Source organism: Phocoena phocoena, chromosome 13 (assembly GCF_963924675.1).
Source record: "Phocoena phocoena chromosome 13, mPhoPho1.1, whole genome shotgun sequence".
NCBI classification, from domain to species: Eukaryota; Metazoa; Chordata; class Mammalia; order Artiodactyla; family Phocoenidae; genus Phocoena; species Phocoena phocoena.
Window position 1 is genome coordinate 50,303,143 of NC_089231.1, and position 24,553 is coordinate 50,327,695.

At 45.1% G+C, this 24,553-nt stretch overlaps 1 protein-coding gene across 1 annotated transcript in view; it reads right to left on the minus strand.

Annotated features, from left to right (window-relative positions):
* Window positions 1-24,553, minus strand: part of LAMA3 (laminin subunit alpha 3) — a 240,568-nt gene that overhangs the window by 74,347 nt on the left and 141,668 nt on the right. The window contains exons 33-39 of the mRNA XM_065889461.1: window positions 14,567-14,711; window positions 13,484-13,624; window positions 11,883-12,044; window positions 8,921-9,019; window positions 6,442-6,525; window positions 4,315-4,545; window positions 205-318 (exon numbers count right to left, since the gene is read on the minus strand). Coding sequence (XP_065745533.1) covers window positions 205-318; window positions 4,315-4,545; window positions 6,442-6,525; window positions 8,921-9,019; window positions 11,883-12,044; window positions 13,484-13,624; window positions 14,567-14,711 — 976 coding nt within the window. The remainder of the gene's footprint in view (window positions 1-204; window positions 319-4,314; window positions 4,546-6,441; window positions 6,526-8,920; window positions 9,020-11,882; window positions 12,045-13,483; window positions 13,625-14,566; window positions 14,712-24,553) is intronic.

A 24,553-nucleotide genomic window follows, 5' to 3' on the forward strand; every position in this document is an offset into this window, starting at 1 on the left:
GTTCTCTGACGGCACACGTTAAGATGGAGGGAAAAGTGAGTGGGAAATAATTCAGCTTGGTTACCTGGAGACCCCTGGGTTCACAAGGCAACCTTTATCTAGGGTTTGGTAGGAGATGCGACATTTGATATCTCAGGGCCTAGCAGAGGGGGATGGGGAGACATAGATTGTCTGCTGGTAGCATTAGAGCATCAATTTACTCACCATGCATATTCCCGAGCCATCCTGGCAGCGATGTGAATGTCCGTTGCAATTGCAGGGAACACACCGTCCGGTATATAAGCCTTTGTTATCCCGATAGTATCCAGGGCTACAACCCTATTTTTCAAACAGAGCATTTAGTCAATACAGAGAAAGAAATTATCATCCAAAGCAGGTGACCATTCTGACTGTCAAGGATTCCCCTTTCTATCTTGGCTCCTTTAGTTGGTATGTGGATTTCTACTTTCAAATGTGAGCCAGGTCCACTTGCTATTTTGGTCAGCTTCTCTTGTTTTCACACCATGGTAGGTGTGTGTGTTGGTGCCCGCGTTGGAGACGTGTGGTGGGGAAATCAGAGCAGGGGGAAGGGTGGGGGGGGAGTATGGAAGTAGGATGCCTCTCTCCTCCCACCAGTGGTTTTGAGGGCCAGTGGAGGGGTGGAGTGCTGAAAAAGCAGAGGATCAGGACCTCAGTCCTTCGGGGGGAGGACCTCTGAGCAAATCCCTTCAAATTCAAGTTCTCTTTGGGTAGCCAGTCCCTCTCCAAGTGTGGGTTTGGGCTGATGGGGCGCAGTATGGGAGGAAGAGGAAAGATGGGGTTTTCACTGGGATCTATACAACAATGGCAGAACTGGTGGGACCCTTTCACTGCCACTCACTGGTCTATGGGCTACAGGGAACCCCAGGGAAAACAACCAGCTTGCATCCTAGTACAGAACTTGGCAGGGTTGTTTGGTTCCTATTGAATACCAAGACCCAGCCTGAGGAAATCTCCGGAGTGTGGTCTCCTCTTGTTCAATACTGCTTCGATTAATTCTATCTCCACTAGTTGTCTCTTTCCAGTGTAACACACGTGATTATTTTTCATGTGGATGAAAAGAATTACGGTTTTCTTTTGATGAACGGATATTTTTTAAAAAAGATTCTAGTGAAGAATGTCCCCAAAAGAAGAAAAGCAAGTATCATTGTACCAGCCATTAAAAATTATTTAGATTTCTGTCTTTAAAGAGAATGATAGGCATTTTCTTTATTTTGGCAGAGCCAATCAGTGCACTGATTAAAGTCAGGTGTTATCCCTAGTTTCTTTCAGTGATCTCCTATACAGCTTTTTTTTTTTAAAGCATCAGGAAAAATTAATACTTCAACGTAAAAGATCATCTTTTCTCTAATCTCTTTAAACAGCACGTACGTCTATGAGACTCTGAGGTTACAGTTAAGGGAAATCTGCTCTCATTCATCCATGGCCTTAAAGGTCTCTAGCTGGCCAGGTTGGGGAGAGGAAGAAGCCAATGTGCTGGGGGAGAAAGAAGCTCACATCTTCCCTAGAGTGGAATATTCCAGTTTTGGCTAGGAGCTCCTTCCAAAAATGACACAATGATGCCAAATCGTACACAATAACAATACTATAATTTACAATATAATTTTCCCTTCAGCTATTAAGAACCACGTTTAGGCAAAAGAATGCATTGCAAAAACTTAGATTACTTTATGTGTTCTATGAATAGGCTTGTCTAAAGGAGAATCCAAATATGAAAGGAATGTTCTTGAGCTGAAAGCACGACTGAGAGATACACTTGAATGAAATTCAGCCAGTGGTGGTATGATCGTATCTGCAATCTCTACTAACAAGGGACAAGTGCCTTATAATTATCACCACATATCACATTACATGCTTATAAAACAATCCAATTTGGTAAAGAACAAATTATCCAAATAAATAAATATATCTGGTTTGATTATGACAACATGTCCAGTAAAAGCCTTAATTAAATATGCTTTGGGGGGTAGGATGGTCTATGCTGGTTCAAGTGAATCACCCATCTTAATGTGCTCTTGATTAGAAACAGAAAAGTACTCTGCAAGAGTTACACATCATGTGACTCTCAGAACATTTGTCCGTTACTGAAATATAATCATTTTCTCACCTCTATAAGGCAAACAAACTCCAGATTTTACATAAAATGCCGTTCAACTAAGTAGATTGTACTGAAGACTTATTCTAAGCGAAAATGAATGTATCCTAATATATTATTTCAGTAAAGAGGCTTTGCAACTAATCATTTTAAGAGATAATTTTTCAGGATAACTTTTCCAATAAACTTTTGTAGTACAAATGATAAAATTCTGTCTCTATCAAGTTTCCAGGGCTACTTCAGCAGCCATAGGATCTATTTCTCTGTGAATATACATGTACCATCCAGGAAGTTTAAAGACAGTGAAAGCAGAATTTATGAGTGTTTAATGTCTGGCAAATTGAAGCACGTCTGTTAGGTATTATAGAAAATTGATCTCATCACTTTCTTAAAAAGGGATTTCACTGATTCTCATGGTTAACTTTGTGGGTAATTTCTCTCCCAAGCAGAATTCGGAAGCCTATAGGCAACAGACTCTTTTGTCCTGAGGCTTGGGTTACTCTCAAAAGGGCACAAAGTTTCATAGATATTAACATCCTACAGGCGTTCAAACTCTAGCTGTCTCAGCACTTCCAGGTGGGCTGATGTTTATAGGATTTGTGGTTAACAGCTCAGGAGAGCAATCTGTCAGGCACCGTAATAAACACTGCCTGTCAACGGGATGGGGGGCCATCAGTCCTTCCTCCAGCCCACCCACTCCTCACTCATCACCCTAACTTAAAATCTCACGGAGCTGGGAACCCTTCCCCATCCCAACCCAAAATGTAAAAGGGACGTTACCTGGCTGGGTTTAAACTCCACATAACTTGCTTGCTGTTGGCTTTGACCGGGAAGCTGAGGAAGCACTACCCTTTGCTGCTGTGAATTGTATCCCAGGCACTGCCCCAGGGCTGCCCCAAAGATCCACAGCCATCCCGCGCTCCGGGTGGGCCCCCTCACTGCCGGGGGCATCCTGGTCTCTGGGTGTCCTGCTGGCTGCACGCAGACCTCTGCCTCTTCCTCTTATACCTGCCCTTCCTGCTCAGTGCCCAGGCCCGGCTGACTCAGGTAAGGCAGGCTGTCTGCGGCAGGAGGCCCCACCTGTAAACTTCACCCATGAGTCAGCCTGTGAGAGAGCACACATAACAGTCCCATGGGGAAGCGCGCCGCTCTGTAATTCCTGCCAGGTGGGGCAGGCATCACCTTCTACCCACCTCACCCCCCAGACAGCACAGGCCACTGTAAATCACAGGCTGAGTCATACGTCAAGGACACGCCCTGCCCGGAGGGTGGTAATCCAGAGGTCCCTCTTTCTCCCTTGGGCTCTGAATTTCTTTAAATCGGGCTAGAAAAAAGGGAGAAGGCAGGGGGAAGAAGAATGGAAGCACCTGGGGACTAAAAGTTACATGGCAGGAGTCCTGAGAAAACCACGGTGGCTATATTATATTTTAACCTGCAAAATATAATTTTAACCTGCAAATATATTGTATTTGCAGGTTAAAAAAGAAACTGACGTGCAGATCACCTTGGGGTTTTCTGCAATCCAGGGGTCAGGATGGAAAGTGAAGGATGTCACTAAATCCACAACCCAGGCATGCCTGGAATTCTCAGAACGACAATGCTTGCTATTTCCTGTTAATTGCACTAACCGCTGTGGTTTTTTTCCCTCTCTTCAGGAAGAGAATATTATTTGCAGTTTGAGACATGAAATGGTTTCATTTTGCAGCACCTTTTAATCACTTGAGGACAGTCAGGTTGACTGGGCCTTAAATGAGGATCTGCTGTGAGCTGGAAACTTGGACTGCAATTTCCTTTGAATAATCAGGATATTCAGTGGACTGTAACTGTTGGGGTGGGTGGTGGAGGGAGGCTCTGGATTAGAGAAAGGCTTGAGAACCCTGGGTCAGCTACTGGGAAAGCAGTGGCCCACATACTGGGATGCCCATGGGCGGGATCCTTCCTGCTTCCCAGAATGTTCAGATTTCTGCAACCCCCAGGATCCACCGAGCTTCTGTGGCTTTCCGATGGATTTTGAGACACTTGTGATTTCTTTTTCATATTTAATACCTGCAAGTGGTCCAGGTAAGATAGAAGCTAGAGCCCGGGAGAAATTTGTTCGATGGTCAGAGGGCCCCAAATCGTCCAGCAGTGCTGGACAGCAGACAGGAACAGCAGCCACAGGAGACCCTGGGGGGATTTTATGGTTTAGGAGCGTTTCCTACCTGACATGAGTCACCTGTGTAGTCAGGGGGGCAGGCACACATCTCTACATTATGTGCTTGACGTCCACTTCCTGTTTCCGAGGCCTCCTCCAGCCCCACCCCGCTCAGGGTGAGCCGCTGTGTCTCGGTGAAGTAGAGGCCCCGGAGATGCACACCTTGCAGTCTAGACAGCACCATCATCAACTCTTCCCGAGTCACGAGGGCACCGCTGCTGGCGTGTCTGAAGTTTCCCTACATGTGAAAGCAGAGAGGCAAGGTCTCCCTGTGGTAAGCTCACTCCCAGGGCCTTCAGAGCCAGCCAGCCAGAAGGAATCCAATAAAGCCATTTAAAATGCATCAGGGGAAAAATAAATAAAATGCATCAGGAAAAATACTAAAGTAAGATAGGTAAGTAGACACAGTGGATTTATATTCAGAAATCACGTTTCCTGGGTTATTTCCAAGAAGGGAGAAGGCCGCGAGAAAGGGGGAAAAAAATGAAGGTAGGAAATAAGGAGCAATAAAGTGAAATCAGATTTCCCAGTGTTAGGCTTATTGTAAAAGGCACTTTTTTTCTTTTTTTTTTTTTTGCGGCACGTGGGCCTCTCACTGTTCTGGCCTCTCCCGCTGCGGAGCACAGGCTCCGGACGCGCAGGCTCAGCGGCCATGGCTCACGGGCCCAGCCGCTCCGTGGCATGTGGGATCTTCCCGGACCGGGGCACAAGCCCGTGTCCCCTGCATCGGCAGGCGGATTCTTAACCACTGCGTCACCAGGGAAGCCCCGAATCTGAGTACTTTAAATACCTCATACAAGTGGAATCACACAGTATTTGTCTTTTTGTGACTTGCTTATTTCACTTAGTGTACTGTCCACAAGTTTCATTCATGTTCTAGCATGTGACAGGATTTTCTTCTTTTTGAAGGCTGGATTATATTCCAGTGTATGTACATGCCACATTTTCTTCATCCATTCACCTGTCAATAGACATTTCAGTTGCTTCTACCTTTTGGCTATCGTGAATAGCCAAAAGGCTGCAATGAACATGGGTGTGCAAATATCTTCAAAATCCTGTTTTCAGTTCTTTTGAACATAGAGTTGACCCTTGAATAATGTGGGCGCCAACCTTATGAGCAGTCAAAATTCTGCGTATAACTTCACAGTTGGCTCTCCATACCTGTGGTGACCAATTCGCAGATTCAACCAACGGCAGATCATGTAGTACTGTGCATTTACTGGAAAAAGATTCTGCCCTTTTTCTTGAATAAATGCTTTTCAGATTCCACAAGCCTTTGGTTAACTGTCAGAGTTCTAAAATAGTTGATTTTGACCATTTCTGCCACATTGCTTTTATGGAGGAAAAACAGGTTCTTCACCATTTTTTCTGGCATCACCTCTCTCATATAAACAGAATCACATAATAGATGGGCTTTTGTGTCTTGTTTCTTTCCTTCGGTATAATGTTTTTGAGGTTCATCCACAGTGTGGAAAGTATCCATACTTTGTTCCATGTATTGCCAAATAGTATTCCATTGTATGGGTGGACCAGTACAGAAATGTTACAATGTGTCTGGGAGTTCAAGGTACTTGAAAAAGTATCACCTTGAGGATATATTTACTAATCCTCACTGGACGTATTTAATAATATAATTGGAACACTCTAAAGGAATAATTGTAACCATGTAGGTTTAGTACAATGCTTTATAATTTGATGAGCTTTTTCCTTCATTTAGCTATATTATTCTTACTTCTTCTGGTGTTAGATGTTTTTGTGACTTTTCTTTTTATTCACCCCAAGCATTTGTTGGACAGTCACCAGGTCCCAGGCACTGAGGGAGGCCTGAGGATGACGGGGAGCTACATCGTAGCATTCACAGACTCACAGAGTTTACAAAACAAGGATAATTAGGTGTAAAACAGGAGAGACAGTGGTAAGTGCCATAAAGATGGTGCAACAAAGCCCTGTGAGGATGGAGCCCTGTAATATTTTATATAATTTATATTTTTAATTTAGATATCTAAATTACATTTATATAAATATAGTTAATATTTTAAATTCATAAAATAAGTCAGAAAAACAACTCTGAAAGAACTAAATCGTGGGACAAAAAGGCTCATCAAGAAGAATTTCACGTTTGCTTTTCCATTACCTCTACCACCTGCACTCGTCCATGATGCAGCCGGTCTGGCCGGGGGTCATTCGGCCCCTCATAGATGACGGACATGTGCTGACCCTGTTTAAAGAAACACATGAATGTGTTAGTGGCTTGGTTGGGATATTCTGAGGTTTATGACTGATCTAGGAACAAACGTCTATGGATCTGCATTACGTGAGATGCCTGATTCTAAAAGAGTAGCTGCAAAATGAACTGACTGGCAAAAGGAGTAGTAACGTGGAAATGGAATAATAAGCCCTAACACGGTTCATTTTCCCAAATAGGAAACGAGGAAAATTCTCTTGACTGAAAGTGGCTTAAAAAGATGGAAACAGTTTTTTTTTTTAAAAAATGATGCTTTATAGTCAATGCATGAGGTGCTGGTTTCCTTACTCCCTACAGGACCGCATGGGTAGCGAGAAAGTGCTTTGGGGGTGGGTTAGTGGGGAGGGCGGGGAGGGTAGAAGGTTGGCGGGGCTGCCTGTGCAGCCTGCATAGATAGGGAGCAGCAGATCTGGCATATGGGGGAGGAATTAGCCCTGCAGCCCATACCCTGCAGGACCCAGCCCTGCTCACTTAGCCTCCGCACGCCCATCCCCATTACGGTGGCTCTCGAGGGTCCAACGGGAGGGTCAGCACCCACAAGCAGCACGCTCACCCCACACCCACACACACAAGTACAGCTTTTCTGTTGTAGCACCAAACCCCAAAGGGTTTCATTCATTAGAGCCAGTTTTCAGAAAGAAAAGCATTATCTGCGATCACTAATTGAAAACCTTAATCTAAGAAACGTGCCCACAGGCTTTTAACTTCAGTGGTTTGGAGCAAAGCAGCGGAGTAAATGTTTCATGAGCCTAAATTACTTTCCATGTTTGAAGATAAATTAAGAAGAAATTTTGGTCATCACTTCTCCATGAATTCCAACAGTCTGCATTAAAATATAGGCATACTAATGGCCTGAATTTGAGATGCTCTGCAAAAATAATGAAGCTGAAATACAACATGTCATAACAGTATTCTTATCATGGAACTATTTTTCCGTAGACTATAACTCTGAAATCTTGAGTGCTTCCTTTTCAAGTTGTTTTGCAAAGGTTCCTTTGAGAACCTTTTAAAACAACAGTTCAATACACTTGGGTGCCAGTAGAAACAAAACACAACACGGCCACGCCTGAACACAAAAAGCTACCAGAATGCGAGGCCCTCATCTGGGATGAGGCATGTGGGATTTTCCAGTCCCCTCTTATACCGTGAATGACACAAGAAAACCCTTCAGGAAGCTGGAATTGCAGCGCATTAATTACAGCACAAGTTCAGGCTACGGCACCTCACCCCATGTGCGAGGTTCTGTATGTTGTAGGGGATTCAATGCAGGATGTGATATCACCCCTTACTTCAAGGAGATTTTCTAGATTGCAGTTCTGGACTGTGTGCCCGGCACATAGCATGTGGGTGTCACTTCTCTTCTCAGAAAACCAAAGGGGCTCCCCACTGTCTACCTCAGGCCAAATTCCTCATCATGGCATTAAACACCCCACTTCCTACACTTCCGGGCTTGTTTTCAATGGCCCGGCACGTGCTGATAACACAGCCAACTTGGACTGCTCACCCCTGGGGCGCTGCTCCTCTGTCTAGGTTCAACTCAGTCTCTGCCAGGGAAGGGGAAGGGTGTTTCTCCTCTCACGCTCATTCTTAAAGGTGTGGCTGAAAACTAACCTTTTCCATGAAGTCTTCTGAGGGCACCGACTACATAAAACCCCACTTGGACTCCAGCTCCCACAGAGTCTTGTCTGGACTTTGTCTCAAAGGCTTACTGTTCAGTGGACTGTAGGTCTTTGGTCATTTCTCTCATCTCCCCTCCAGGTTACACTTTTTTTTTTTTGCAGTACGCGGGCCTCTCACTGTTGTGGCCTCTCCCGTTTCAGAGCATAGGCTCCAGACGTGCAGGCTCAGCAGCCATGGCTCACGGGACCAGTCGCTCTGCGGGACATGGGATCCTCCCGGACCGGGGCACGAACCCGTGTCCCCTGCATCGGCAGGCGGACTCTCAACCACTGCGCCACCAGGAAAGCCCCTGGTTACACTATTTTTTTGAGGACAGGGATTACCTGTCCTTTACGAGCCCAGCAATGTGACTTTGCAAACAGGGAGGTCTCAAAAATGTGAGACAAAATTGAAAGATAGAAACATAAAACAAGTTTACGATGAGGCAGTGATTGTGAGACGCCAAGTGAGAGATGGTTAAGTTCTTTGGAAGGGAAGAAAAGAGAAACCATTTGGGGCTGGGATGGTTAGGGACCAAGGATCCTGAGGACGTGCTACATGCTCTAAACTTCCCTTTGAGTCTCTACAAAATATTGGAAATGACTTAATCTAAACTTTCTGTAGGCCACTTGTCAAGATGTCCGAAAACTGGATCGGCACCAACTGCAACCGCCAGTTTCTGCTACTTGGGTCGTGTTCTGACACCTACGGTGAGCTGAACATCTGGCTTCTGTTCCAGAAGAACCATGTCACCAGGCAGTCCAAAGGACTTCATTTGGTAGGTGAGGTAGCCACCATATGAGGAAACCTGAAATTGAAATAGTAGGATTAATAGCACAAGCATTAAAAGAGAACATGGCAACATTAACTCATCTACGAAGTACACTGGCACAGAGATCTGGAAAGATACACAATCAGCCTGTTAACAGTGGTCATTTCTACTGAGTGGAATTGAAGATGGCATTTTAACTTTCTACTTTCTGCCATTTTATATCAATTAAAATGTTTAACATGAACATGATTGAGTTTTACAAGCAAGAAGATACTTCTGTTAAAAAGAAAAATAGTCACGCAGAAACAAATAAGATCCTTTTATTCTAGATGATGACTAAACCAAAATGTCTATTTAATCCGCGGCTATTCTAAGAAATCTAGGCCATTGCTTTCCTATTTAATGGAGAGACTTGATTAACATCTATCGGTTACAAAATGAACCTCTAAAAATAAATTGTCAAAAAAAAAACTTCCCGGGCTTCCCTGGTGGCACAGTGGTTGAGAGTCCGCCTGCCAATGCAGGGGACGCGGGTTCGTGCCCCGGTCCGGGAAGATCCCACATGCCACGGAGCGGCTGGGCCCGTGAGCCATGGCTGCTGAGCCTGCGCGTCCGGAGCCTGTGCTCCGCAAGGGGAGAGGCCACAACAGTGAGAGGCCTGCGTACCACAAAACAAAACAAAACAAAAACACAACTTCGCCTGAGGGCACATGGTGAATATTTCCTAAGTGATTCTGCATTCTCCTAGATGCATAAGCCATGTCCGCCTGTACCACCAGGTATACGGGCCTCCTCTCAGTGCTGCCTCCGCAGCATGACAGTGGTGGAAACATGGAGGTGAATGATCATGGGTTTTTTAGACAGCGACTTCACCTCTGGTCCCTGATATCTCCCACCCTTAAAGTAAAAACTGATCAAGAAGGAAGGAGTGACCAAAGGATGGAAATCAGAGGCAACATCATCTCAGGGAAGGCAGACAAAATACCCTTACTGGAGATGCACATAAGCTGGAGCAGGGAGGAGGGGCAGCCCTTCAGGGCTCCCAAGCCACTGAAGTGCCTCCCTAGAATCTACAGCCTACACAGCTTCACAGAGTTTTGACCTTGGAATCTGGAATTATTCCAAGGTAACATCTTGAATCATCTTATTGAGATTAAGTTTTGCCTTTTTGATGGACTGAGGAGGTTAAAAATATGTCTACGTATCCTTTGATATTCTTGCTTTCAAGAGGTGGAGCTTAATTCTCCTCCCGGAGTGTGAGCTGGGTTTTGTGACTGGGTTCTAATGAACCAAATACGTTAGAAGTGACGGTGTGTCATTTCTGAAATTAGGTTACAAAAACGTTGTTCTCCCTCCCTGTCTCTCTCTCTCCCCTCCCACCCACCTCTTTCTCTCTCCCTCATTTGCTTTGGAGGAAGCCAGCTGCCATGTCATGAGGACCCTCAGGCAGTCTACGGTGGGCCTCACGTGAATAGGAACTGAGGCCTCTGACCACCAGCCAGCCAGGAACACTGGCCTGTTGACAACCACGCCAGTAAGCTTGGAAGTGGATCCTCCAGTCCCAGATGCCTGCAGCCCTGGCTGACATCTTGACCACAACCGCATGAAAGACCCTGAGCCATCCACTCCTGGATTCCTGATCCATGGAAACTGGGCAAGAAAATAATGGTCCGTTGCTTTAAGCTTCCAAGTTTGTGGGTCATTTGTTAGCCACGACTAGATGACCAGTTAAGTACAGGGCTCGCCATGTGGACGTGAAGAGGCATATCACATGAGGGAGAAGTGGGGTTATACGAGAGGAGCAACATTCCCCATACTCAGAGGTCAAAATCCATAGTCCTTCAACCTGAAGACAGAATCAGAGAGCTCAGGCTGACAAGGGACGAATATTTAGTCATTGTAGATGTGAGACTACGGCATCGCCTGGGCTGGGCTCTGTGAAATCCACCCTTTCTCCAAAGCTCTATCCTGGGCCACCAGGTGCATATATCACCTGAGGATGTTTCTACTGGATGCTCACACTTCTGTCCGTATAAATGTGTAGGTGGTCAGATCCTGGAATAATAATTTACGCAGCAAAGGAAAAGCAACTCCTTTATAAGCTCCCCAAGGAGCATCTAACCACACGTGACTCCCAGTCTCCCAGTTTATCCCTCTTCTCCCCCTTCCCCCCTTGGTAACCATAAGTTTGTTTTTTACATCTGTGACATATACACACTACTACATATAAAATAGATAACTAATAAGGACTTACTGTACAGCACAGGGAACTCTACTCAATACTCTGTAATGACCTATATGGGAAAGGGATCTAAAAAAAGAGTGGGTACATGTATATGTATGACTGATCCACTCTGCTGTACGCCTGAAACTAACAACATTGTAAATCAACTATACTCCAATAAAAACTTTAAAAAAAGAAATAAAATGTATTCATAACCACACGTGACTCTACTAATGAAAGCCGTGCTGTCCCTGGATCCTGTGCTTCTTTTAATAAGCTCATGAGTCACTTCTCAGCTTTTGTTTTCCTGACAAGGGGCCCTTCTTCTGCTTTAAAACAAAGAATTCTCAGCATTGGCATTTCAAAGCATACGTGTGCCATTCGCAGTAGATATTATTTAAATGGTTATTTCCCCAGAGTAAATTTCTTTGGCATTAAGTGAAAATCAGGAAGAACCTGGTGCAGGATTTCCTTTGTTGGTCAGCAACCATGTGGGCCCCTGAGGCCCATACACCCTCAGCCTCTCCATCTTCTGCATTTGTGATTAACCGAAGTTCTTCAGTTTTAGTAAACCTGAACTTCCAGAACCTTCCTTCCAGACATCCAGTAGATGATGCCCGTGCAGTGATGGAGGAGGTCCAGCAAGAGCGTGGGAGAACAGCAGGACATGGTTACCTTGTCCCCCAGGTAGGAAGCAGGGGCAACCCACGACGCGCTGTGAACCGTTGAGGGCAGCTCCTGGAGGTCGGCCACCACGCTGTTGCTGCCCGGGTTGAAGGAGATGGGGATGTCCACTCCGTCCACCGTCTCCAGGCGCCAGCCCATCATATCCACAAACTGAAACACAGAGGCAACGGATGGAAACGTGTGCCCATGGCGTCTTTGGTGGTGGTTGAATTATGCAGAGTAGAAAGAGCTGTGGGGCAGCCACCTTACTTCAAAGGCTTCCCTCCAGTATCTCCTCTCGTGTCTGACTCCAGTGAGGGAGCCCACTCCCACTCAGCCCCCACCTGACCCATCACAACTAGGAATTCTCAAAGGGTAGCGACCAGATGCACGTGGGACTCATCCTTGTAGCCCAGCACGCATCCTGGTTCCTGACATTTAGTAGGTGTTCAAAAAATATTCAAATAATACACAAATAAGGCTGTGAATAATAACTAGGACTGTGGGCACATTTTAATGGTGAGCTCCTTAGAAAATGTGATGTGGAATACAGTGGACTGCTGTCATTATTTTTCTCTAAATGGAGCGTCAAAATTATTATTATTTTAAAATATTTATTTACTTATTGGGCTGTGTTGGGTCTTAAGTTGCGGCAGGCAGGATCTTTAGTTGCAGCATGAGAACTCTTAGTTGTGGCATGTGGGATCTAGTCCCCTGACCAGGGATTGAAACCAGGCCCCCTGCATTGGGAGCATGGAGTCTTAGCCACTGGACCACAAGGGAAGTCCCAAGGAGCATCAAAATTAAATATTCCCCAGATCACAAAGGAAGCCAGGAGTTAAACTATGAGGGGAAGAAAAAGAAGGAACAAGACATAGAGTCAGAATAATGCTTCTGGGTTCCCCTGAGGGTAAGAAGAGGAGACTTCAGGGTGGATTTACAAACTAATTTTTTTTTTTTCCCCATTACAAGCCTGCATTCCTTTCAGGAGGCAAGCAGTAAAATAGAGAAAATAATCTTTCTTTGAATACTTGCTGGACATTAAGACATGTCACACAAGAAAGCAAGCATGTGACTAATGGTTCATGGAATCATGAAGGCAACAAAAGTTTTAGTTTCCTGGAGTTAATTTTAAAACAGGTGAGAAGGAAAGTAAAACAGGAAGATAAGCAGATAAGAAGAAACGAGGGGCAAGAACAACTAACTCCATTTATTTAATGAGTTTTTATTGAGCATCTACTATGTTCCAGATCCTGCTCAAGGCACTGGGATTGTATCAAGGAGCTTACATGTGAGCGGTGGAGAAAATAGATACGTAATAAACAACCTTTAGAACTGTGATACACGCTATGAAGTACACAGAGAAGGGTGAAGCCACAGAATGAGGGATGGCATCTCTAAGCACTTGAGCAGACAGCTGATGAACTGAGGGACATGAGGACATCTGGGGACAGAACACTGCAGGCTGAGGACCAGCGAGCATAACGCTTAACATTCTAACCAAGCAAGATGCTAAAAAACCCCACAACCCTTCACGTTTCATGCCAATGCATTACTTCCTCATTTGGAAGTACTAAATAAAAACAAAAGGAGTCTAATGCCCTGCCTACCTTAGCTCTCCTCTTATGTGAGCTGTGACAACGATGACTGACACCGAAACAAAAGCAGCTGGTACAACCTTTGGGGTTCGCTGGGTCCAGGTAGAATGACCCTTCCTGACACACGTTACATTCTGTACCTTCCACATTTTCCTATTGAAGAAAAACATGAAACAAGAGGTCATTCCTTCTAAAGTTTCTCTGATTGAAGAGAGCTACATGCACAAATTAAGTATCAACATAAGATGACAGAACATGGATGCTAACAAAGCATCCAAAGTTACATGGCTGTTAAGCTTTTTACCACATTAATTATTTACACTTTTTTTTTTTGCGGTACGCAGGCCTCTCACTTCTGTGGCCTCTCCCACTGCGAAGCACAGGCTCCGGACGCGCAGGCTCAGCAGCCATGGCTCACGGGCCCAGCCGCTCTGTGGCATGTGGGATCTTCCCGGACCAGGGCACGAACCCATGTCCCCTGCATCAGCAGGCGGACTCTCAACCATTGCTCCAGCAGGGAAGCCCTTCACATTAATTATTTAAACTTTTATACCATGTACAAATGGAAGAGAGGATTTCCTAAATTTCATAAGATGCCCTTTGGCAACCTGAAGGTAGAGAAAGAGCACCAGAAGGATTCACAATATGGGGGGAAGGGGTTCATCCCACTTACTACCGCTTTAGAACATCCACTGGGACTCGGGGGCTCTCCTACACCCTGCAGAATGCCTTGGAGCAGAGATGATTAACCTGGGGTGCATGGGGCACGAATAGGCTTCAGGGGAACCCATATACCTCTTGAAACTATAGACAAACGTTTGTGTCAATTTTTCTGAAGACAGTATATATCTGTCATCAGATTTTTAAGGAGGTCTGTGGCCTCTTCAAAGGACAAGAGCAGTGCGGGGGCGGGGGGGAGGTCTTCGCTTCTAACTATTTCTATCCAATGAGAATGACTAGAAAATGCTATAGTCATTATGGAAATCTATCTTGGGTCAATCCCATTTCCCACCGATTTTTATACAATGACTCAGTACGAAGACCCTCCACAATGGTCAGTGGCCAACGTCCGCAGCGTTGCACATTCCGTCTTACCTTGCAGAGACAAGACCCTGTCCCCAGGTCACAGCCTGCTGGCTCAGTCCCATCTCTGTTGCATTGGCAGGGGAGGCACTCAGGGAAGCGGTAGAAGCCGGAAGCACACCGGTCACACTGCCGCCCTGTGATTCTGGGCTTGCATCTGTACTTAAGCAAAGGAAGCAAACGTCCTCATCATCTTTCTACACATACTTCTAAAGCCGACCTGCACTGCCGCAAAGCAGTTGCTGTATGAAGCCAGTTAAATAGACACAGGGCCTGTCCACGGGGTGCTAGCGTCCAAGGCAGAATGGAGAGAAGCGGATACAAGGCACTCACACAAAATAGCTCAAGGTGACCGTCATCCTGATGATGAAATGGGTCAAAAGATATACACTTCCAGTTATAAAATGAACAGGTCCTGGGATGTCATGTACAGCATGGTGATTATAGTTAATAACACCGCATTGCGTTATTTGAAAGTTGGTAAGAGAGTAAATCTTAAAAATACTTCTCATGAGAAAAAAAAATTTGTAACTATGTACGGTGACGGTGACGGGTAAGTCTAACTAGACTTACCGTGGTGATCATTTCACAATGTATACAAATAGTGAATTATTATGTATACACCTGAAACTAATATAATGTTACATGTCAGTTATACCTTAATTAAAAAAAAAACAATGACCATCATTGATGTGATTCCAAGGGCCAGGCTTGGTACTAGGCTCTGGGGTGCACAGAAGGACACAGTCCCTGGGCCTGAGAGCTCTTAAGTGTTGAGGTGGAAATGTGAATGATATACACACAGGATCTAAACAGGGGTTAGAGGGCCAGCTCGGACCCAGCATCCCTGGGGGAGGTGATGCCTGAGCTGAGTGTAAAAGGCCAAATGTCCCGGGGGTAGGAGGTGGGACAGGCGTTCCAGACAGCAGGAACAGGGGGACACAGCTTGGCATGTGCAGGGAACATAGCGGGTGCTCCTGGAGCAGGTGTATGAGCAGGGATGCTGAACCACGAGCCTGGAGAGGCGGGAGGGGGCCGGCTCATGTGGACGGGGGTGCTGGCCATTGTGACACTGTCCCGGGGCCCTGGAGCGCGGGGCTGAGCCCTGCACACTGAAGGCGGACTGGCTGGAGTTTCACCCCAGCTCTCACATGTATTAGACACAGCATCTCAGCAAGTTATCCAACTTCTCAAGGCCTTGCTTTCTCGTCTTAGGGAGACAGGAAGCAGTAGCCGCTGCCTCCCAGGACCACCGTCATCTTGGAAAGCTTTCAGAGAGGAAGGAGGGCAGCTGGCTGTGTGTGAAGGACTGAGCTGAGATCGGTTCCACAGCAGGTAGATGAGGGGGCTGAACGAGGGCAGAGGTTCTCAGTATGGATGGGGGGATGGGTTCCAAACTACCTTAGGGGGAGGATGCTGGGGCTCATCATGGTCTGGGTGAGACGACAGAAGGCAAGGAGGACCCCCAGTGGTCTGGCTGGACAGTGGAGCAGGGAGGGAGGCGGGCAACGGCCTGTGTGGGGCTGGGCTCCAAGGAGGCTCCAGGGAGCTCTGAGCACAAGAGTGGCTGAGAAAACACTAGAGGCTTCTCAGGGCTGAGAAGCCCAACACCCGAGACGTGAGGAGAGGAAGTGGCAGCTTGGTCACTGAGCTCCACAGCTGAAGCCTGATGGATCTACATACTGATTTTTTCTTGTGGGTCCGAAGAAAGTATTTGGAAATCTGCTTTCTATTAGACTGTTAGGAGTACAATCTGATTTGAAATATTTTATCGTTAACTTGCTACCAAATGTAAGCTATCACCTATCTCACTCGAGGATAATGAAGATATGGTATCTATATACAATGGAATACTACTCAGCCATAAAAAGGAATGAAATCTTGTCATCTGCAGCAACATGGATGGACTTGGAGAGCGTTCTGCTAAGTGAAATAAGTCAGACAGAGAAATGCAAATACTGTATCATCTCACTTATATATGGAATCTAAAAAATACAACAAACTAGTGAATATAACAAAAAAGCAGCAGACTCCCAGATACAGAGAACAAACTGGTGGCTATCAGTGAGGAGAGGGAAGTGGGGGAGGAAGCGGTACAAACTATTATGTATACAATAAGCTGTAAGGATATATTGTACAACACCAATATTTTATAGTAACTGTAAGTGGAGCGTAACCTTTAAAAAGTGTGAATCACTATAGTGTACACCTGTAGTTTATATAATATCACACATCAACTATACTTCAAGTAAAAAAAGAATCTCACCCCAGGGACCATCCCCAAACAAGACAAATATAACTTTATATCCCAGTAAGTTTGCCTTTGGCAAATATCTGCTTAAAATTAAGAAAAGCATTCTGTACGTGATTAAGAACACAAACTTGGGACCAGGTGGCCGAGGTTTGAATCCCAACTCTGCTACTTACAGGAAGCTCGAGCAATTAATCTCTTTACAACTGACTTTCCTCATCTGTAAAAGTAGCTCATAATACCCACTTCATAGGATTACCGTGAGAACTTAATAAACATCTAAAAACCTTAGAAGAGTGCCGTGCACATGTAAGTATTTGCTATCATTACTCCTGTTACGGTATCAGCTAAGGGGAGCAGATGTGTTTCCCTTTATCCCACTCACCACAGCTAAAAAGACAAAATCACTTTTACCTGCAAGGCCTGCTGACCGGGTCAAATGTCATTCAGCACAGCCCCACCCCCTCATCTCCCTCCCTACCTGATACCTGCACGGACTGTTTCCGTGAGGAAGAAAAGTATTCTCCAAATCACACCTCTAGTGCTTTAGGTGGAAGGTGGAAGCAGTCTGCTTGGAGCGATTGCTGCAGACTCGGGACTGCAAACTCTGGAAGAGGTCAGGGACCCTCTGGGAAGCTGGAGAAACTATGGGCCATCTCAGAAAAGTACTTCCACCCACTCACAGGTTATATCACCTCTCTCTCTCTCTCTCTCTTTCTAGTACTCACAATTTTGTTCCTAGGCCCAGGTTAATAACAACCTACTCTCTTCTTGTGAATCCCAAACTAAATGCAATCATGGGCCAGCAGAAAATTGACTGTTCCCAGATGACTCCCTATTTCTGAAGCACAAGAACTCTGGTGGGTGCGAGATGGGAAGGGAGAGTACAGATAACCCCTCCAAATAAAATTGTCTGGAAGAAGAAACCTAGATCAGAGGAGGAACTTTGGCAATGACCCGACTCAGCCTGGGCGTTCACTGCTCCTCCCACCGGCAGTGAGGAAAAGGATGCTGTGCTCAGGGGTCTTGTCACAAAGTGCCATCCAGGCAGCTTGTCATCCTGAAGTCCAGGACGCTTCTTTTAGCAAACACACAGGGCTGCTGGCCAACCTGTGCATTCACGGAAGGCTGGTGCCCACGAGCCTCTCACACCCTGAGTGCCTCCGGGGGACAAGTGACCCTGAGCGTTGACCTGGACCCGGGCCTTGAAGGTGAGGACAGGCAGACGGGAGCCTCTTTCTTATATTTTTACTTCACCGGAAAAGAAAGGAAGGGGAGTATTTTGCAGGGTGGACAGCTGCGCAAGCCGCTTGTCGAGACCAGGAGAAACGTCTGCCTGTTTACTTCAGGGCGTCCGTGGGATGACGTGGTGGGAGGGAGAGCTGGGCAGAGAGGGTGTAACCGCGTCGGTAACATGGGATGAAGCGCTGAGCCTCACTTAGCACGTAGGTAGCAGCCGAGCACAGGAGAGCGGATAGAAAAAAGCAAAAAGCTGAACAGAGTGATAGCAGCAGTGGCCTGGGAGCTGAACCCCAGGACCCCGGGTGGGACTGATGGGCAAGGGTTCACCACAACATGGAAAATACGATGTCTGGATTCTGTGTAATGCCACGCCGAGAGCAATGAACATGTGAATCCCGCGCAAAAACAGGCAATCAAAGGAGCTCTGTGTGGTGCCATGACAACAGGGAATAAAAAGGAAACTTCCCCCTCGAAGTCTGGCTGAATGTCTTTTAAAAACGACCTAAAGTCAGCCTGACCTTGCACACTCCTCCAGGGAGACGCTGTGCTACCGGAGGAGCTGCCCTTCCTGCAACGGCAAGAAGGTTCCAGTTGCTGCTGCCAGGAGGTGCAGAGCAGCAGCACTGAGGATGCGGGTCAAGTGAAGTCATCTCCACGGCAACGAGCTCAGGGCCAAACATTATGAAATGACACCTGCAAGTGTGTGGGTGCTCGTGTGTCTCCCAGGTCACCGGAAAGTCGGGCATTAGGGTGAACTCTACCCTTTGCTCATTAAATACCACGGATCCCTTAATATTGCATTCCATTCAAGTCCAGTTTTAAACTAGAATCCAAAGTCTACCTTATAGTCATTCATTTATTCATCCTATAATTACTGAGTGCCTTCTATTGATATACACACATCCTCGTGTTAGGGGACATGGGAGGGAGGGGAAAAAGTAGAATAAGCCTGTCTTGACCTTCGCGCATTTTCACTGAGGACATGGGACATAGAGATGCAGAAAGTAAGGTAATCACGTGAGAGATGGGATGGCTAAGCTTAGAACTAGCTTTCGGCAATGAGATGACAAGGGTACCTCTGTGGGCTTGCAGTGGCTTCATGCCTTCTTTGCATTTGTACCTTTCATACAGAATCCTTGAAGGATGTGGATAATTTGGGGGTAACAGAAGAGGGGAAAGGAGAGCTGATAACTGAACTGAGGCAAATAGCGTTTAGAGAAAGTGAGAAAAACCAGAGAAGCTGAAAAAAGGCTTAAGTTAGGTGAGTGGGGGCCAGATCACCACGGAAAGCTGGTCTTTATCTTCTCAGACGATGGAGACTTGAGGAAGGTTCTTACGCAAAGAGTAATGTGATGGACGTGGTGCCAGTCAGAGCCACTTCCGCCCCCCAGCAGCCTGCACACAATATGGCGCTCATTATGCTACACTGTCATTATTGATTAGTAGAGGGTCCCCTACCAGACCATGACCTCTCGTTAGCAGGTATGTGTGCCTTTGGCACGAAGCACAGCACCCAAACCGGAGTAGGCGCTGGATATGGTCTGAGTCATAAAACATACTAACTGATGAAACAGAATTTAAAGCCAAAAACAAAAACAAAACATCACAGGGATTGAAGAAAATGTTTCCTCCTAGTTTTTAAAACACCCCACACACCAAGAAGATGAAATCATAGACACATGTGCATTTATCAACATTCTCTATGCACTAATAAAAAAATTATGGAGAAAATCGATTTTTAAATCCCAGTATAATTGTGTACTAGCATATTCCCCTTCAATTAGGGAGAAAAGAAGGAAGGAAGGAAGGAAGGAAGGAAAGGTGAAGGGAGGAAGGAAGGAAGAAAGGAAGCCAGGAAAAGGAAGGTCAATTCGGAGACTGTCAAGATCATTCACACAGAAAGTGGTAATAAAGGACTTCACCAGGCGGAAGTACCTGCAGGGGGCCATCGAAGGAAGGGGGATAATACACACTTTGTTAGAAGTTGACACCTGATTGACTGTAGGAAAAAGGAATTGACTCTAAGGTGATGCTGAGATTTCAGGCCTTGGGGACCGGGAGGAGGCTGTCACCAATATGTAGAATTTTTTAAAAAACATTCAAAGAGAGGAATGGCCTGAAAGGCAAGACAATGGCAAGGGTTTCAGATATGGAATCAGTGTAGAATTTAGGAGTTGAGAGGGCCCTTAAAGATCATCTAATCTAACACTTCATTATACATGTGAGGGGACAGGAGCTCAGAGGTCAGGGGACTTGTCCGCCAAGGCCCTCCCTAAGGAAAACCAATAGGGGAACCCAGGTAGAACTGATTTTCAACGAATGTGGGATAAGACAGCCGTCAGGGATCAGAACTGGAGCTCTGGATCTGGGAATCATCAAGGGTCTGGTGGTTGAAGCCAGGAGAATGGGTGGGGCTTCAGGAGGACAAAGTATAAAAGGCAGAAGGCAGACAGCCAAGTGCCTCGCAAATAATAACAACAGCTAATACTGGGTGCAAGTGTGTGTCAGGTACTATTCTAAGGGTTTTCACACAGGATATTTAACCCTCTAGAGAACTCTAAAAGGTAGGTGCCTCTGGGACAGAGGAAACGAAAGTGAGAACTCTAAGCTCTGTCCGTCCCCATCCGCCCTGCTCACCACCGTGTCCCAGCACCTGCCTGCACGCCGTCTGGAATTTACCATTCCTATTATTTGATGAGGTGCCTCAAAGGGATTGCTTCTCCAGGTTGTTAGGGCTTGTGGATTTCTGCCGACCTGGAAGTACTTCTGTTCCCAGAATGCCAAGTCTACGACCTTTTCTGGTATTTTGTTTCTCCATCTAACACATTTAGTAAATCTGTGAGACGGGCTGAGATCAGGGTCCCCCCAAAATGGCTTTCCTTTTGCTGCTGCTCTTCTGAAAAGGCACGTTTGCACGTGGTTTCACTGGATGTCCAGGTGAACTGCCATCTCCTATAATCGATCTTAAAATGTCTTGAACATCATCGACGTGACGATAGTCTTTTAAAGCAGTGATTCCCAGCATCTGTGTATCTGATTGATAAAATCTTCTGAGGCTATTCTAGCTCTTCCGTTTGTTCAAAGAATCTGATGGCACAATCATCCACTATTAAAAGCAGATGCAAATGTACTTTTTCATTGCTATTATATCTGAGTCAATTACTGTGATCCTATAAAAAAATGAAATTTTGATCAAAATAAGCACCTTTAAGACCACAATCCCGAGAGTTGTCCCAAACAATGGACTTTTTATCACTTATACAATATACTTTTGTAATATTTTCCATGATACAATCAGAGATTGAAGAAGAAATCGAATCGGAGTTTTACATTTAGGTGGGTGGGAGGTTGGAGATGATTTTACCAGGCTTCATTTTATAGATTAGGAAGCTGAGACCAAGGAAGGCAAAGCAACTTGCCCAGAGTCTCCTGGCTAGTTCATGACAAAGATAAGCAAGAACTCAATTTTACGGCTCCAATTGAATTTATTTCCACTTGTGTCTAAAATTACAGCACTAGTTTCAATTAAGAACAAACTGAGTATTGTGGATTGCTGCAATTATTTCTGTAGTTCATTTTAAAGGAGATTAATATTTATAACAGTTTGATTTCCCTTTAGTATGATAAACGTTAACACCTCTAAATAGTCAAATAAAATTTGAAAATTCAAATTTTTCAGCTTTGTGATAACTTGTACAACTGTAAGAGAGTCTGTTGTATCACTGAGAAAGGATATGTTCTTCTTTTTATTGCAAGTTCCAGGTTTCTCTGATTACTTCTTTTACTTGAATGTTAGGTTCCTCTAAACACATTCTTCATTTTCATTAGGATATTTTCAGGGGCAGCGGGGAGCATTCTTTCCTCTAATATTTTCTAAAGAAATAATCCTTTAGGCAATCAAAAGCTTTTTTGGCATCAACACTGGAATTATCATGGGTAATTTGTGCAACTTACAGTCATGTAATAAACTGAAGTTTTTCTTACATTATCTGCCAAGGCCCTTTCATGACAAATCCACTTTGATCATGGAAAGATGTGTCATCCCATTAGGTGATTACAATCTTTTCAGTAATGTCAGGATAAATAATTTCACGTCTTGGTTTGGTCAATGAGATTCCATTCCTGTTGATGTTCCCTCGGGTGTGGGCAAAACTCCTATACAACATGTCTCAGTCCTGAGTTAGGAATTTTCTAGTCTACTAAACTGTCATTGGCTAGTGAAGGTTTGTTAAATTCTCCTTAGAATTTGTACCTAACATCCTATGGTAAATCTCTCTCTCATAGATGGTGCCTTAACTGATTTTTACAGTTTTTAATGCGTTCTCAGTTTCCTTTTTCTGTGGTGGCAGCACTGAGAAACTGTGTGTGAGGTCCTGTTTGCAGCAACTTCCTCTGCTGACCATCCACGTCCTTTTAAAACTCTCCCACTGGTTCTCAGACAGTGAATTCTCCTGCTTCTCTTCCTGCCTGAAAACTGCTTCTCCACCTCCTTGGCTCCTTTGCCTCCTATGATTAAACACAGGGACCCCCTCCAGGACCCACACCTGTTTTCCCTCCTGTGTGTCCACACCTTCTCCTTGGGGTCCTCTCTCACTCTAACCCACGTACATGGTTCCCCAACCTCTACCCCCAGCCCCAAACTCTTCACGTGGGTGATCTGTTTTCAAAAGAAAATCTGAAGTAGTCACTATGGAAAAACAGAACTTTCTTGGACTTGTTGGCACTTATTTTGTGACTTAGTAAGTTTTTATTTTTAATTAAATATGGAGGCACTGGAATGTTTTCAGTATTTAGGGCTCTGAGTGTCTTCATGCAGCTGTGATTGGAGCCACTACAGAGTCTTGGGCTTCGTCCTCTGCCAGGATTCCATCCCCCAATAACTGTTCCACGTCCCCCTGTTTATCTCCTCTCCTGTTCCTCCGTCTAGTTTTTTCTTTATTTTTCCCAAGGTTATGCATTGCGCATTCTGCTGTTCAAACGGAACCTTGTTCTTTCAGCCTTTCTTATATCCAGATTCCCAGCCCCTTGAGTCAGCAAAGGATTTTAATGCTAAGACCTCCCTCTCTGCTTATCCCCCTTATTTGTCAGATTATTCTTTCCCCTGAAGGATTCATGCAAACCCATTCCACGTAAAGACGTTGGATTCTTTCCTTAGACTTGTTTTTCAAATATACGAAAAGGAATATTATTCCTAGTTCAATCTGTTTCCCTTTTTATAACACCCTGGATTTCCTTTTCTGAAGCCAGTTCTAATTCTACAGTTTCTTTAGGTCTGGTCTCTCACTTCTTCTACAACGTTGATTGGGTCATGACTGGCACATCTAGGTCCTTTGAGCTTCCCACTTATCCATCTTCTCCAGCCACAAGACAGCAAGCAACTCCTGGGCACAGTGCATCTTTTTGTTCTGTAGCATCCCTGCAGGTCCTGGTAGAAGCCTGTGCTTCCACACTAAGTGCCCATGAATCAGGAGTTTATTGGAAATAGGTCAGACATCTTCACAGGCCTATTGGTGCATTCGGAACCCAATGCAAAGTCTTTAGTAATGAACTAAGTGCCTGACTTCCTTCCAGAGAATCGCGTAAGCACTGGAGGGACCAGAACCAAATGTATGTGATGAAAGCTCTCTGATAACACCTCAAAATTCTTTGTACCGGTCACATTCCATTTAGGCTCATAGTTGGAGAAGGACAGGCAACCGACTTGACTCACAGAGGACTCACAACCTGTGGTTTTAAAGACCTGGAATCTTCCATGACTCAAATTCTCACTCAGCTTCCTTCCCAGAGGACAAAGGAACTGTTAGACGCTGGGCAACAATCAAAAGTGTGGTTAAAGGTCCTTCCTCAGGAAAAGTAAACGTCGCTGCTATAGAGAGTTGAATTTTGTCCCCAAAAGGTACGTTCAAGTTCTAATCCCCAGTACCTAGATTGTGACCTTATTTGGAATTAGGGTTTTTGCAGACATAATCAAGTTAAGATGAGGTCATACCGGAGTAAGGCAGGCCCTAGTCCAATAGGACTGGTGTCCTTATAAAAAAAGAAAGACACAGGTATATATACAATGGAATACTACTCAGCCATAAAAAAGAATGAAATGTTGCATTTGCAACAGCATGGATGGACTTGGAGGGTATTATGCTGAGTGAAATAAGTCAGACAGAGAAAGACAAATACTGTATATCACTTATACGTGGAGTCTAAAAACTAGAACTAATTAGTGAATATGACAAAACAGAAACAGACTCACAGATACAGAGAACAAACTAGAGGCTACCAGTGGGGAGAGGAAAGCAGGGGCAAGATAGGAGTAGGGGATTAAGAGGTACAAAGTACTATATACAAAATAAATAAGGGAACCCTCCTACACTGTTGGTGGGAAAGTAGACTGGTGCAGCCACTATGGAAAACAGTATGGAGGTTTCTCAAAAAACTAAAAATAGAGTTATCATATGACCCAGCAATCCCAGGCCTGGACATATATCTGGAAAAGACGAAAACTCTAATTC